Below are 12,730 nucleotides of genomic sequence, written 5' to 3'. Positions count from 1 at the left end.
ATTCTCGGTCTTCCACCCCCGTCCGTCCGTCCTCACTCCTCAACTTCCCAACCCGCACCTTATCGCCCGCGCCCGCGCCCCATACCCGCCTATTCTTAGGGGAGGTTCCATGGTCCTGGTTCGTGTAGAACGAAGGAAAGAAAAAAACAAGAAGAGAAAAGAAATCCCATAACAAACCAATCATAACCTCTGCCTTTCATTATTCTTCATGCTTGTAAGTTGACCACTGCCTGTTGGCCACCAGCAGAGGTCAGAAAGCAGTTGTTGTTGTTGTTGTGGTTGTGGTCGATTCCGCGGGGGTAACAATCGATTGAACATCGGACCGGGCACCAACCCTCCCTTCGCTCAACCCGGAGATTTGCCAGGTATTGTTGGAACTTGTAACCACTTCACCAGCTAACTTGGCCATCGGCACGTCATTCTGTCTTACGGTCGAGTAGGCTCACAACGCCCCCCTTCTATCACTCAAGGGGCAGTTCTTCAGGTTGATCCTACCACGTCCTGACTCGCCAAGCTTTGGCTATGGTGGGGATGGCTTCACAGTTACCATAAGGATCTTGCAGGAACAGCAGATTCGTACTAACCCTGATAGCTAGCTATCACCTAGTGAGTCGCTGACAAGAAAGGGGTATTCCAGGCACGATTTACCGTAATAGAGTACGGAGTACGGAGTACAGTGAGTGGTCTATCTACTTGTATGAATGCAGCCTGTTCAACGGCAACTCCTGCGTTTCATTAAGGTTCACCCTACCCTCGTATACATGTCTATATATATAACTAGGTGTTGACATGTAGTCATTCCGGCCTCGATAACAAGTAGTGTAAAGGGATGTATTCAGCCTTCTTCCAGAAACCCCACACTGACTGGCCTCAACAGGCGAAAAGGGGGACATCCTAGGACAGGCTTCTATATCGGGATCATGATGCACCCTGAGTAACAATGCAGGTGGGATTTCAGAACACTCTCCAAATCCCTTCCGAGTAGTTAATCAGACATGTCTGACATATCTGCGCATTCTGTCAGCGTCAGAAGATCAGTGCGAAGTGTTTCACGTCCAGGCTTGGAACAAAACCATCATTTCTCCGGGAGTTGTGGAACAATTTATAGATCTATGGGCTGGCCGCTCTACTGTACCAACTCCGGTTCTTTTCCTTTTCCCCTCACCGGTTTTTTTTCAATTGGCAATGTCGAGTGCTTGTGGGAAAAAACGGAAATCATTGATTTACCCCATTCATGTCCCCATTCAATCTCCTCGCAAACTGGCCCAAATGAGGAGACGCTTCGAGTGCGCTGGCGGATTTGATCACCCTAAGTGAACATCTCCGCACCAGTGGGGATGGCGGAGTCGCTCGATCGCAGAGGAAGGATGTACAGTACGCACGGGGACTGCCAACCGGGACAATGCAGCTGCGGCCGTACTCGTGAATGTCTGTCTATGAGACATGCAGCATTTGAAGCTGAGGCGGGGAAAGATTCCCCGAACAGGCGATGAGTGACCATTACTACCTGTGCTCAGGATACGTAGAATCAAGTGCACCAATATTTCACAGGTACAGTACGTACAGTACCAGAGTACTCCGTACAAAGTAGGGTTTCCGGTCGGGGCGTTGCTCCTACCACGTGACCGACCTTTTGCAAAACCCCCCTCATGTCGACCCCACAGTTTTTCTTCCCCGCTCGCCTGTAATCCCATCAAAAAGGACATGGTCCAATTCCACGGCCATTCGCCATGGAGGACGAAAGAGCCAACCCAGGCAAAGTGAGGAAGAAGAGTGCCCCGGCTCATCGCAAGTCTCTGTCTTGTGAATATTGCGGCAGATCATTTGCGCGCCTGGAACACCTTCAGCGCCATCTCCGCACCCGTTGAGTAACCCCCTCTCGAACTCTCCTCAGGAGGCTTTTGCCCGTCTACACATGAGTTTCTGACTATCTGATCCCATAGATACCAAGGAGAAGCCTTTCTCGTGTGATATATGCTCCAAATCATTTGCCAGAAGGTATACTTCTCATCCCCGTGGCATCCAGGTTCATGCGCGCTAATATGGGGGAAATTTCGATAGTGACCTGCTCGTACGACACGAGCGGCTAGTCCACCCTGCGGAAACTGCCGCCGGTCGAGATCACCGCACGCAGAACAACAACCAGGATGTTCCTCAGACGCCCTCATCTATAATCCAGCCTTCTCATCATGAGTCTCGTATGCTAGAGCTTGCCGACGCTGTCCCACTGCACTCGCAACCGATTCCACAGCCTCCGCCAGAAGTGCAAGTGCAACCCCCTCCCCTAGTGGAAACAACTCATTTCAATCCATCGTGGGGCTATGACCTGAATCTTCTCTCGCATGCTGCGAGTCATGTTGCTCTTGAGGGTGAACAGGAGAGTCTTGAGTCATTACGGAAATCCTCGCAAAACGTGGCGCCTCCTCAGCCGCTCGCCCATATTCCGGAAAGAGCGATAACTGATAATTATGGCGTGGAACCCTCGATCTTGGACCTTGCTGATCTAGGCGACCCAGTCCAAGACTTCACCGTCTTCTTGGAGAGTGTGGGGCTCTCATCAGACTGGGACTCGGGGGTTTTCTCCTCGGTCGAAGAGCCGATGTTGCCGACCACACTTCCCATGGAGACTAAGCCGTCTGTTCGCGAGATGGGGAGGCTCGGTCCGGAGCTTCACAGTGATCCACGAACGGCAGCAGATGACCCACCATCATTCTCGAATTTCGGGTCCCGATTGCCATCCTTGCAGCCAGAACCGCATGAAGTGGATGATCGCCTTGGCTTCGCGGATGAGGGACCTCGCGCCGCGTGGGATATAACCAATGCTGATCGTCAAGTTTTCGTCTCTAAACTTGAGGCATTTGCTTATATACTGCCCAAGAACTTTGTCCCACCCTCAAGGCACGCTTTGTCGCGCTTCTTTGCCGGCTATATCAATGGATTGAACGAACACCTCCCCTTTATTCATGTCCCCACCCTTTCTGTCGCAAAATGCTCTCCGGAGCTTACTCTTGCATTGGCAGCAGCGGGGTCCCATTACCGCTTCGAAAACAACCGAGGGATCGAGCTATTCCATGCGGCAAAAGCCATCCTGCTTCAGCGTCTTCACAGAAGAGATAGCAAGCAAGTCGCCTGCCCGACATGGAACTATTTATCACCGGGATCGGGTTACCATAACTCTCGTGACTCCTCCACCACATCTAACCATGCCAGTAGCCCGTTTCAGCAACACCATCAAGCCCAATCTCACCATCACCACCACACCCCATATCCAGCAGATCCCTCGGGTTACTCGGCGGAGGACTCAGATGCCCATATGGAAGTCATCCGAACCTTCCTTTTGCTCACGGTTTTCGCTTCTTGGGAAAGACACCCCGAATTACTGAGGGAAATCCTCTCGCTTCAGAGCACTCTGGCAAGACTGGTCAGAGAGCATGGTCTGTCAGAGCCACCTCCTAGCCCAGATCCTAACAATTGGGAAGAGTGGGTCCGGAGAGAAGGCAACCGACGCACGAAACTCATCGTGTATTGTTTCTTCAACCTACATTCTATTATGTACAACATCCCCCCTCTGATTCTGAATGCGGAGTTGAAATTGAACATGCCGTGCTCGCATGATGTCTGGAAAGCAACCAACGCGGCTCAGTGGCGGCGGGTGGCCCGCATACGACATGGATCTGATGTCCCCTTCCAGGACGCTTTTGCTAAATTGTTCCTCAAGTCGAATTTGTCGGGCCCGACCGCACCCATATCTCCCCTCGGAAACTATATTCTCATTCACGCTCTCATCCAGCAAATATTCTTTGCACGCCAGCTCTGTCTCTCTGCACCGACTATGCAAGGTACCAGCTTGAGGGGCGAAGATCTGTCTGTCCTAGATAATTCTTTGAGCGCGTGGAAGGCACTATGGAAACGCACTCCCGAGTCCAGCATTGATCCACAGAACCCAGCAGGACCAATTGCATTCACATCGACCGCTCTGCTGGGCCTCGCATACATTCGATTGCATGTGGACCTGGGACCCTGCCGTCGCCTCATGACGCAGGATCCAGGCCAGATAGCAAGGGCCCTCAGTGAATCGCCGCTCATAGCTCGGAGTCCTCGCCTAATTATGGCTCTACTACATTCTGCTCACGCACTTTCGATTCCGGTGCGTCTAGGCATCGACTTCGTCGCCAGAACCCATTCTTTCTTCTGGAGCATTCAGCATTCCCTCTGTAGTCTAGAATGTGCTTTCCTTCTCAGCCGATGGCTGCTCTCAATACCAGTGACCCATGCTGAGCAAAGGCTCTCAGACCACGAGAGAAAGTTACTCCTCTGGATCAAGAGCATGATGGACGAAACCGACATGGCTGTAGATCCGCCGGGAGCACCGGATATGGATTTCATTGCCAATCCATACAAAGCAAAACAGCTGAGTGTGGCTATCGTTCGCGTGTGGGCACGAACCTTCAAGGGAAACACTAGCTGGGCCATAGTAGACCTGGTTGGTTCAAGCCTAGATGCCTATGCTGATCTTCTTGAAACCACACCATGACCGCTCCACGCCGTGGAATTACTATGGGACACTGCAGCGTCCTTTGGCTTGGACATTTGCTTGTCACCAAGGCCCTCCGAACAATAGCTTCCGATTCCTAGATTGTCATGTTGATCCTTTGGCTATTCTACTGGGAACGATATATCATGTTGCTGTATACCCACGCTGCTCGAAGTCTTCATATTCCTTTATTACCCCTGTATATAGATAGGTTATGATTTGCTATGTCTTGCTATGTCTTCTGGAGCAGAGCGAACTCCTGCGCCGTGGTCACTCGCCTGTGACATGAGTCTCAATCTGCCGACTATGGCAGGTGCTTTCCGGCACGGGAGGGAGTCTTTAGGCTCTGATACCACGAAGGAACAGGAACGTCATCGATGCTCTTCCCCGCATGTGATAGTTATTGCAGGTCCTTCTGGAGAGTCCCTTTTGCTATGTGACCTGGTTCCCAATTTGAGCAAGGCGCCGAAAAAAGCAATATGAGTTATCGAATGATCCGGCGTCAGAAAACTGTGAAGAATCACAGATTCTGTTCGTGTGCCTGCTTCAATCTTCCAGGTAGGACGTAAGCTATATGCCGAGCTACCGCAAGGTCAAGATCTCCTTCCAACCCTGCCATGGTTCCTCGTAACACTGGATGGCACGAATCGCAGCGCAGACATGGACTTCTCCAGCTCGGCGATCTCTATCTCATCGGCGACCGCGGGAGTCGCGAGAGTATGTTGCACACCCGAGTTCGCGCTCGAAAAGGTCCCAGACGTCGGTCTGTTCCTCAGCCGCCCTTCCTGGGGCGAGGCTGGCGTAGTAGATAGACGGCGCCGGTGCGTCTTGGTTGGCCGCAACAACGAGGTCTGTTTGTCAATCCCATCATTGACTATGTAGAAATTGTATGTCTGCTCGTCCGTTCTGAGAATTAGAACAAGCCCACCAAAAGGGACGCCGGAGTACGCGGCAAACGACGGGAAGGGCCACGCCCATACCTTGGGAAACATGTGCTTGTCGATGAGGTGCATTCTGCGTTTCTGAGGCGTCGAGCATTTGCGCTCGCAGTCCTCGATGAAGCACCCGTACTGGAATTCCCCCCCAACAGCAATGCAGGGTCAGCGGTTTAGGCCAGACAAAAAGGTTAGGTGGTTTAGGTTGCGGGAATGGGAAGGGAAATCCTCATACCGTCTTCTCGCCTCGTTCCCGTCGCGTAGCGACGATGGCGTCATGGTTCTCTTCGATGTGAAGATTCAGGAAACGATCCGTGGGGAAATTCTTCCCACATTGGGAGCAGCGGTTGACATGTGACTGCCGGTAATGGACCTCGTAATCGTCGTAGGAGGCGAAGGCGATGGTCTCGCGGTGCGGTGGGAGGGAGCAGTGCATGACTTCAGCAACCGGAGCGGCCGTGTCTGGTAAGTGCACCTTGGAGCGTCCGAGAGAGGGCGCGGTGGAGGATGCTGGGGATGCTGGCCACGACGGACCCCCATCCTCCTCGGACGACAACAGATCGGCGGCGGCGGCGGCAGGCGAGTCGGAGTCGCTGCGGGCGCGTTTGATGGACATGTTGGCCGAACTTGCTGTCCGTCCTGCGTTTGAGGAGAGAATTTGCAACAGTGATAGGTCGGTTGCGAGGTAATAGTTCACTCTGCAGCAATGGCGTGACACTTGGACCATCCATTGGTGGAAGGGAGGTCAATCTTTCTGCCTGTGCAGATGGGTCAGGATTTTTTCCAGTTGCTGTTGGGGTGGAGTCAGTACTTACATATTTATCTAACGACGAAGCAGTGAGTCTGAGAGGAACTCGTGCCAGTCTTTTGACCATGTATCTCGAAGTCGAAAGTAATTCGATTCAGGTAAGCTGGAGATGTGGAAGTTATAATCCACCTGATCTATAAGTTACCTACTAGTAGTCCGGCCACGGCTGACTCTATTGGGTGGATAGGCCTGACCGCCTGCCTCTCCGTTCCTCCCGCAGTGCCGCATTATTCTTACCTTAACTAGATTCTATTTTGTCTGCCTCGAGAAGAAAAGTTCCCCCCCGTCATAAAGTTCTCATGGGATTTTCCCTTCAGCGAGCGGCGGCCTTCAACCCCTCCGTTGTTCGTCCTGAATTGGATTTATCACTACCCTCCCTTTGGAGCTTCTCTTAACTTTCTTTTCTTCTCACTTCTTCTTTTATGTGTGCTGCCAATCGGGGTCACTGATTCACAACCCCCTCCTCTTCCCTGACGTTCTGGAAATTGCATACCGTCCCCGCTCACCGCGCTCGTTCTGTATATACTATCACTAACTGATGGATCGTTCACTGCCCTTGTCGCCCGCACGCTCTCAACCAGCCATAGCCATCTGACGGCGAAGTCAACGGTGGAGGTGAAGCGGGCTCCGGTGATCTCATCTCCTGAGCATGGCGTCCGCGTTCCAGGATACGTGGCAGTCAGTCACCCTCGCGTTCTCCCCCCGCCCTCTGCGTCGGTCTAATCCTTGCATCGCACAGAACTGCGCTCAATCTCGAGAAAGAGCTTTTGAAGAGCCTTGCCGAAAAAGAGCCCACGTTTGCCGAAATCTCCCATCACCTGTCGGAGTCAGTAACTGAATTTCCCTTCCGCCGTCCTCCTGTTGCGCGCAAAACTGATCTGACCGTTGTCTTGTCATCCTCGTCCGTCGCAGACTTCGCTCCGCTTGCCAAAATGCTATTCTTCAGGACCTCGACGCCGCCCGCTCCGTGGATGTCGAAGGACGCCTCTGGGATAGTCATCTCAAAATCAACACCCGATTCCGTAAATTGCTGTCTCGCGTGAGTCCTACGGTGGCCCTGTCTGCTTCCGTCTCTAATCCCTGGTGTGCCATGGCAGTTCCGCGAGGAAAACGGGAAGAAGAAGAAACCGGTAGAGAAACGGAAGCTCGAGAAGCACTACCTCGAATTTATCAAATCCAGTCAGCGATTCTATCGAGGCTACATCCAACAATTGTCCTCCCATGTCGGCGGGATTCCGGAGCTGGAAAAGGTTGCCCGGAAATTCAATTTCGACAGTGAGCAAACTGCCGGTCCCGTCAACTTTGGCGAACCCACCGTTTTCTGGAGTCTAAACCCTTCACAGATCTGTCGGCGGAGCCGCCCTTGCAACCTACGGAAGCCCTCAGAAAGCGGATCCTTCAATCATGCCATGCGACTTTGATTCGTCTCGGCGATCTTTCCCGTTATCGCGAGACCGAGCTGGTCACAAAGGAGCGCAATTGGGGGCCCGCGATCGGGTACTATGACCTGGCTACTCTGATATACCCAGCCTCTGGCGCGTCGCATAATCAGCTAGCAGTCATTGCATTGGCTGATGGCAATCACCTTCGCGCTACGTATCATTTGTATAGGGCTCTAGCAGCCCAGGAGCCGCACCCGTCAGCTAAGGGTAACCTGGAGATCGAGTTTAGAAAAGTCATGAGTGCATGGGCCAAGCGGGAGCTGATCCGTCCTGAAGATGCTGGGATTCCCGGCAGAGCATTGGCTCCTTGGTTTGTATATCTGCATGCGCAATGTTATAAGGGGGTCGATTTCCCAGAGCATGACGAGCTGGAGAGCGAAGTACTCAATCAACTCGCTGTTGACTTGAAGGAACGCTCGCTCGAAGGCACTTTACAGAAATTCGTTCTAATCAACATCAGCGCAGAAGAATTCTCTACGTTACGCTCGAACGGTAAGTCTTCTAATGGCGTAAATGTCCAAGTGTCATGCACTGAACCAAGATTTAGAGGAGTCCGTGTCCAATGCGCGCGCTTTCTTTCAGCGGATCAATGTGAAGACGTTCTTCACCCTGCTTCAGATTCTTCTTGCAGAAGTAGAGCGATTTGCTGTTGAAGACTCGAGCAACAAAGACGTGCAGACCGGTCCTGACAAGGTCACTGTGGTCGCTCGTCGGGTTCTTCCCGCACTCCGAAACTACAGCTCCTGGTTGCTCACGGTCAGCCACTTGCTAGCAGCGCACAAACAAGAAAAGGATACACCTCTGGCGGTTCAAATCACGGAGTTTTGGAAGATATACGCCAACACATTGACTCTTCTGGCCTCAACTTTCGACGTAGTGCACCTTCCCGAAATCGACTATCTTTTGGAAGAAGACGAAGAGACTCTGGCCTTTGCGCCCCTGAGCAAGGACACAACTTGTCGCAGATACCTGGGTTCCAATGGTCAACAGAAGCCTCGAATGAACGACCCAGGTGTGGAACGTAACCACCCCAACATGGAAATGCTCTACCGAATCCGCGAGTTTGTGATCGATGGCTTGGATTTGGTAGTCAGCAACAAAATCCCCATCGCACTTGTTGATGACGAAGACAAGAAGACTTTCATCTACAAGGAGGAAGACCTCCCTTCGCAGTTTTTTGCCAGTCCCGCGGGGCACAATCACACGCTGTCCTCCGCGAGTGTTGAGCGCGAGGAAATACAACAAGCCAACCTCGATCTAAACCACGCTCCAGACGCTCCGAGTGTTTACGGTGGATCGCAGTCGGCATCGATGTCTGCCAGTATGAACCGCATACTCGAAGGCGTGGAACGTCTGGTTGATTCGGACACGTACGAGAACGCCTCGAGCGTGCCAGAAAGCCTGACTCTTCCGCAAGGTGGTAGCCGGCAGCGGCCATCAAGTCAGTACTTCGATCCGAGCACGGAGACAATCTTCCGCGAGGATCTTCTTCCTCGGCAGACTCCGGTCGCCCCTCCAGGACTTGCGCCGCCCGTGGCCAGCGGCTCGGCCCCTCTTGCCCGTGTTTCGTCATCCCAGCCCTATACTGCACGGCCTGCGCTTCCCAGCATTCCCAGCATCTGGAACACAACCCTATCTTCCAGCCTCGGCGGTGATGCTCCCTCTCCTCGAACCCCTCCTGGTCTCGGACATCGGTACCCAACTCATTCACTATCGGGAAGCATCGGCAGCCCGTCGAGCCACTACCCATCTCACGAGCCACTTGCGAACGAGCTACTGCTTCGCCAGAGTCTGATGAACCAAGTTCCAGCCGCTGGATACCTCCACCGCATCCCCGGCCCAGGCACAGGCACGGTCCCCTCCTCCTGGATACCCTCCTCGAGTCCATCAACCCAGAGCCACCGGCTTTCCGGTCTTGCATGGGACCGAGCACTTCTAGAGACGGGTGTCAGTGGGGGGTCGATCGTTCTTCCCACCAACCAACCGTCGGCAGCAGCACCAAACATGGGCTCGCCTAGCGGTCTAATCAACTCATCCTGGGCCAATGATGCCTTCCTTGCCAGCACGTTATCCTCCGGCGCAGGCTACCCTAGCTCTTCTGGCTTCAACAGCAGTGCCCGCCAATCTTCTCCACAGTACGGTGCTATTGGTCAGAATAGCACTCGCTATGGCCACGGCGGTTGATCCTGCCGACGTGCTTTGTCTAGTCGATGAATCGCCATGACTTCTGTCCAAATCTGCCGATTATGCGATTGAGACCAGCGAATGACAGCGGGTTCCCAACAACCTCAACCTTTCTGTTCGTCTCTCTTCTCTGCTAGGATCCCCTCTCTAGATCCTTTTAGTCGCCGATATACGCGTAGTATCTCCGCATATACGCAGACCTGAAATGGACAGAGAGACGAAAGCAGATGACAGATTGAACGAATGAACAAAGCGGATTATCAGTATGGATAATGGCGATTGAGCCTCGGAGGCAGACAGGACTAGCAGTACATAGCCAGCTGCAATCGTCCAACTCTCCTTCTTGCTATAGCTATAGATTCAGCTCAAGCCAGGTTGCGGGAGTGGTCGAACCAAACATGCAAACATAGGCCGGGCGAGAATGGTATGGTCTGGGCGTCGGGGCGTCGGGGCGTCTGGGCATCCTTGATTGGTCTGCTTTCCATTGTGTGAGAAAGTTAAGGGAAAAATGGGAGAGGGGAGAGCGGAGAGCGGAGCTGGAGGGTGCAAGCATCAGGTCATTCGGGTTTCTCCGCATCGCGTAACCATTCCCATACTACTAAGCTTGATTTACCTAGTCCTCTGAGGCTGGATGGATACTAGCGCCAATGGCAGGCAACCTTGAAGATGTATCGAGCTGGTTTCTAGTTTCAAATTGTACTCTCATACTCAAATCATACTCAATCACTTCAGAACTTCCGAGTCGTATCGCTGTTCTCAATTGAAGCTACTTTGTTCAATGTGTCTACTGCCAGCCTTGAGCTCCACAAGGCCAATTGAGTGAAAGCGAGACTTCTACCCCCTAATGCGACACACACATATCGTGTTTTCACAGTCTATCTCATCTGGAACCTGAGGAATAGCACATAGTCATCACCATAGTTCGTTGTTGAGAACGTTCATCCGCGCCACTTCCGGTCTAGGTATCTATTGAATTTCCATCGGAGCGAGGCACCTTTCACACAACATTCATTGAAGATTTGGGGAAAGGAAAAGGAGGAAAGAAAAGGTCGAAGACGTTAAGTCATCGACAGAAAATTTGGGTATAGAAGGTTGAATCCTAAACTAAAAAAAAAAAAGGAAAAGATTTTTTGTTTAAATTTGGTGGTTTGGCCTTCGACATATATATTTTATGTCCTCAGTCCCGTGATGTCGGACGGGACCTTGATTTAGTATGACTGCGTGGTGGAGAGATTTTAGTTGGAGGGGGTGTAGGTCTGCTTGGGGAAGGGGAAGCTAGAAGTGGAAGAATGGACGTTAGCCTATCACTCTCTAACTGTGAAACTGGGTTGTAGGCTAGGTCGGGAAACTTACGAAGGTCCCAGCTCCTGGATGCTCAGGGAAGCGAGCCACTGGCCGAGATCGATGCTCTCCTCGAGGGACTTGCCCTGGACAACACCGGCGCAGAAACCACCGGCGAAGGCATCACTATAGCAGAATCAGAATCAGGATTCTCAAAGCACAGGGAAGAAGTCTCGTTTTACTCACCCAGCACCGTTGGTGTCGTTGATGCTGCTCTTGGGGATCTCGCGGACGGGGAACTGCTTGACCTCGACTTCGCCGTTGGGCTTGACGGTGGCGGCGACAGTGGGATCGGTGCCCTGGGTCACAATGGCAACGCGGGGACGGCTGGTGTTCTTCTTGGGGAGCTGAGCCAGCTTCTTGGCGATCTCAACCACATCCTCGGTGCCCCATTCGTGGCTCTCGGCGTAGGAACGAGCCTCGGTCTCGTTGCAGAAGGTGTAGTCGGTGTAGGGCAGGACGCTGTCGAGCTGCTCCTTGAAGAACTGCGGGATGAAAGGAGCCGAGAGGGACAGCATGAAGACCTTGTTCTTGGCGGCAGCCTCCTCGCCCAGAGCCTGGATGGCAGGAACGCTGACGGTCAAGTGGTAGCCACCGACATAGTAGAACTGGGCCTTCTCGACGAGAGACCAGACGTGGGGCTGCTTCAGGTGGTCAAGCTTGTACTCGTTGGCGGCAGCAAGGTGAGTGCACATGCTACGGTTGTGGCCGGTGATGATGACACCGCACTTGCCGGTGGGCTGAACATCATCGATACGGTATTCGGTGTGGACACCAGCCTTGGCGCAGGCCTCCTTCAGGATATCGGCGTACTTGTCCTTGCCGACACAGCCAATGTACATGACGGAGTTCTCGGGAAGGATGTACTAAATCCGCCTGGCGGTTAGTAAATAATCTCTGACCGGGGAACGGAGAATATGATGAGACTCATACCTGAGCACCACGAGCAGTGTTCTGAGCGGCACCACCAGCAATGAGCTTGGCATCAAGGCCGAGGAGCTCCTCATACAGGCCCATGTGCTTATCTTCGGCGAGGATAGCATCGTTGTCCTTCAGGCCATACTTCTCCAGGAGAGCGGCATCACTATGCGGGGGTAAGAGTCAGCAAGACTTGACTTTTGCAATAATAACACGATGAATCGAAAAGATGAGTAGATAGGAGATGAGTGACATACCCGACTGCCTGGATATCTGTATGCCTCATAAGCTTGATGTTAGCCTAAGCCTGGGGTCAACCCGGAATGGTGGGGGAGGGGCAAGAGGGGGGGGGGGGGGGGGGGAAGAAGGAGAAGATCCCACGCACCCAGGAGGGGGTTCTCGAGACACAACAAAGGATAACCCTGAGCAGCAGCCATTGTGACAGGTGGAGGTGAAGTAAGTATGGGATGAATTGGGAGGGGGAAAGAAGAGGTAAGGGAGTGAGAGAGGGGGAGAAAGAGAGAGGATGAGAGGGCGTGTTCGGAGTACTTAAACTGACGGGCTTCAG

The 12,730-nt window shown here is 52.9% G+C and overlaps 4 protein-coding genes across 4 annotated transcripts; 2 read left to right on the top strand and 2 right to left on the bottom strand.

The window, feature by feature from the left end:
* Positions 1–1,728: 1,728 nt before the first annotated feature.
* Positions 1,729–4,682, top strand: BO66DRAFT_240397 (FTFMHR domain-containing protein; the record flags this gene model as incomplete). The annotated part of the gene is made up of 3 exons (XM_025642856.1): positions 1,729–1,863; positions 1,944–1,998; positions 2,062–4,682. Coding segments are annotated over 3 exons (2,663 nt in total), but the record flags the coding sequence as incomplete, so codon positions are not given.
* Positions 4,683–4,687: 5 nt separating this feature from the next.
* Positions 4,688–6,351, bottom strand: BO66DRAFT_396174 (uncharacterized protein). The gene is made up of 4 exons (XM_025648409.1): positions 6,285–6,351; positions 5,705–6,227; positions 5,515–5,604; positions 4,688–5,427 (listed from the first exon to the last, which is right to left on the bottom strand). The coding sequence occupies exons 2-4, from the start codon at positions 6,083–6,085 to the stop codon at positions 5,128–5,130; spliced, it is 771 nt and encodes a 256-aa protein (XP_025498246.1). The 5' UTR covers positions 6,086–6,227; positions 6,285–6,351; the 3' UTR covers positions 4,688–5,127.
* A 347-nt stretch (positions 6,352–6,698) lies between these two features.
* On the top strand, positions 6,699–10,079 carry BO66DRAFT_240359 (uncharacterized protein). The gene is made up of 6 exons (XM_025642855.1): positions 6,699–6,955; positions 7,017–7,103; positions 7,190–7,316; positions 7,375–7,552; positions 7,621–8,211; positions 8,267–10,079. Exons 1-6 carry the CDS (start codon positions 6,927–6,929, stop codon positions 9,901–9,903), a joined length of 2,649 nt encoding a protein of 882 aa, XP_025498245.1. The 5' UTR covers positions 6,699–6,926; the 3' UTR covers positions 9,904–10,079.
* A 730-nt stretch (positions 10,080–10,809) lies between these two features.
* BO66DRAFT_240348 (adenosine kinase) lies at positions 10,810–12,665 on the bottom strand. The gene is made up of 6 exons (XM_025642854.1): positions 12,548–12,665; positions 12,420–12,435; positions 12,178–12,328; positions 11,431–12,110; positions 11,257–11,370; positions 10,810–11,178 (listed from the first exon to the last, which is right to left on the bottom strand). Exons 1-6 carry the CDS (start codon positions 12,597–12,599, stop codon positions 11,139–11,141), a joined length of 1,053 nt encoding a protein of 350 aa, XP_025498244.1. The 5' UTR covers positions 12,600–12,665; the 3' UTR covers positions 10,810–11,138.
* Positions 12,666–12,730: the final 65 nt, after the last annotated feature.

Source organism: Aspergillus aculeatinus (assembly GCF_003184765.1).
Source record: "Aspergillus aculeatinus CBS 121060 unplaced genomic scaffold BO66scaffold_80, whole genome shotgun sequence".
NCBI lineage: Eukaryota > Fungi > Ascomycota > Eurotiomycetes > Eurotiales > Aspergillaceae > Aspergillus > Aspergillus aculeatinus.
This window is presented reverse-complemented; position numbering and strand designations above follow the sequence as displayed.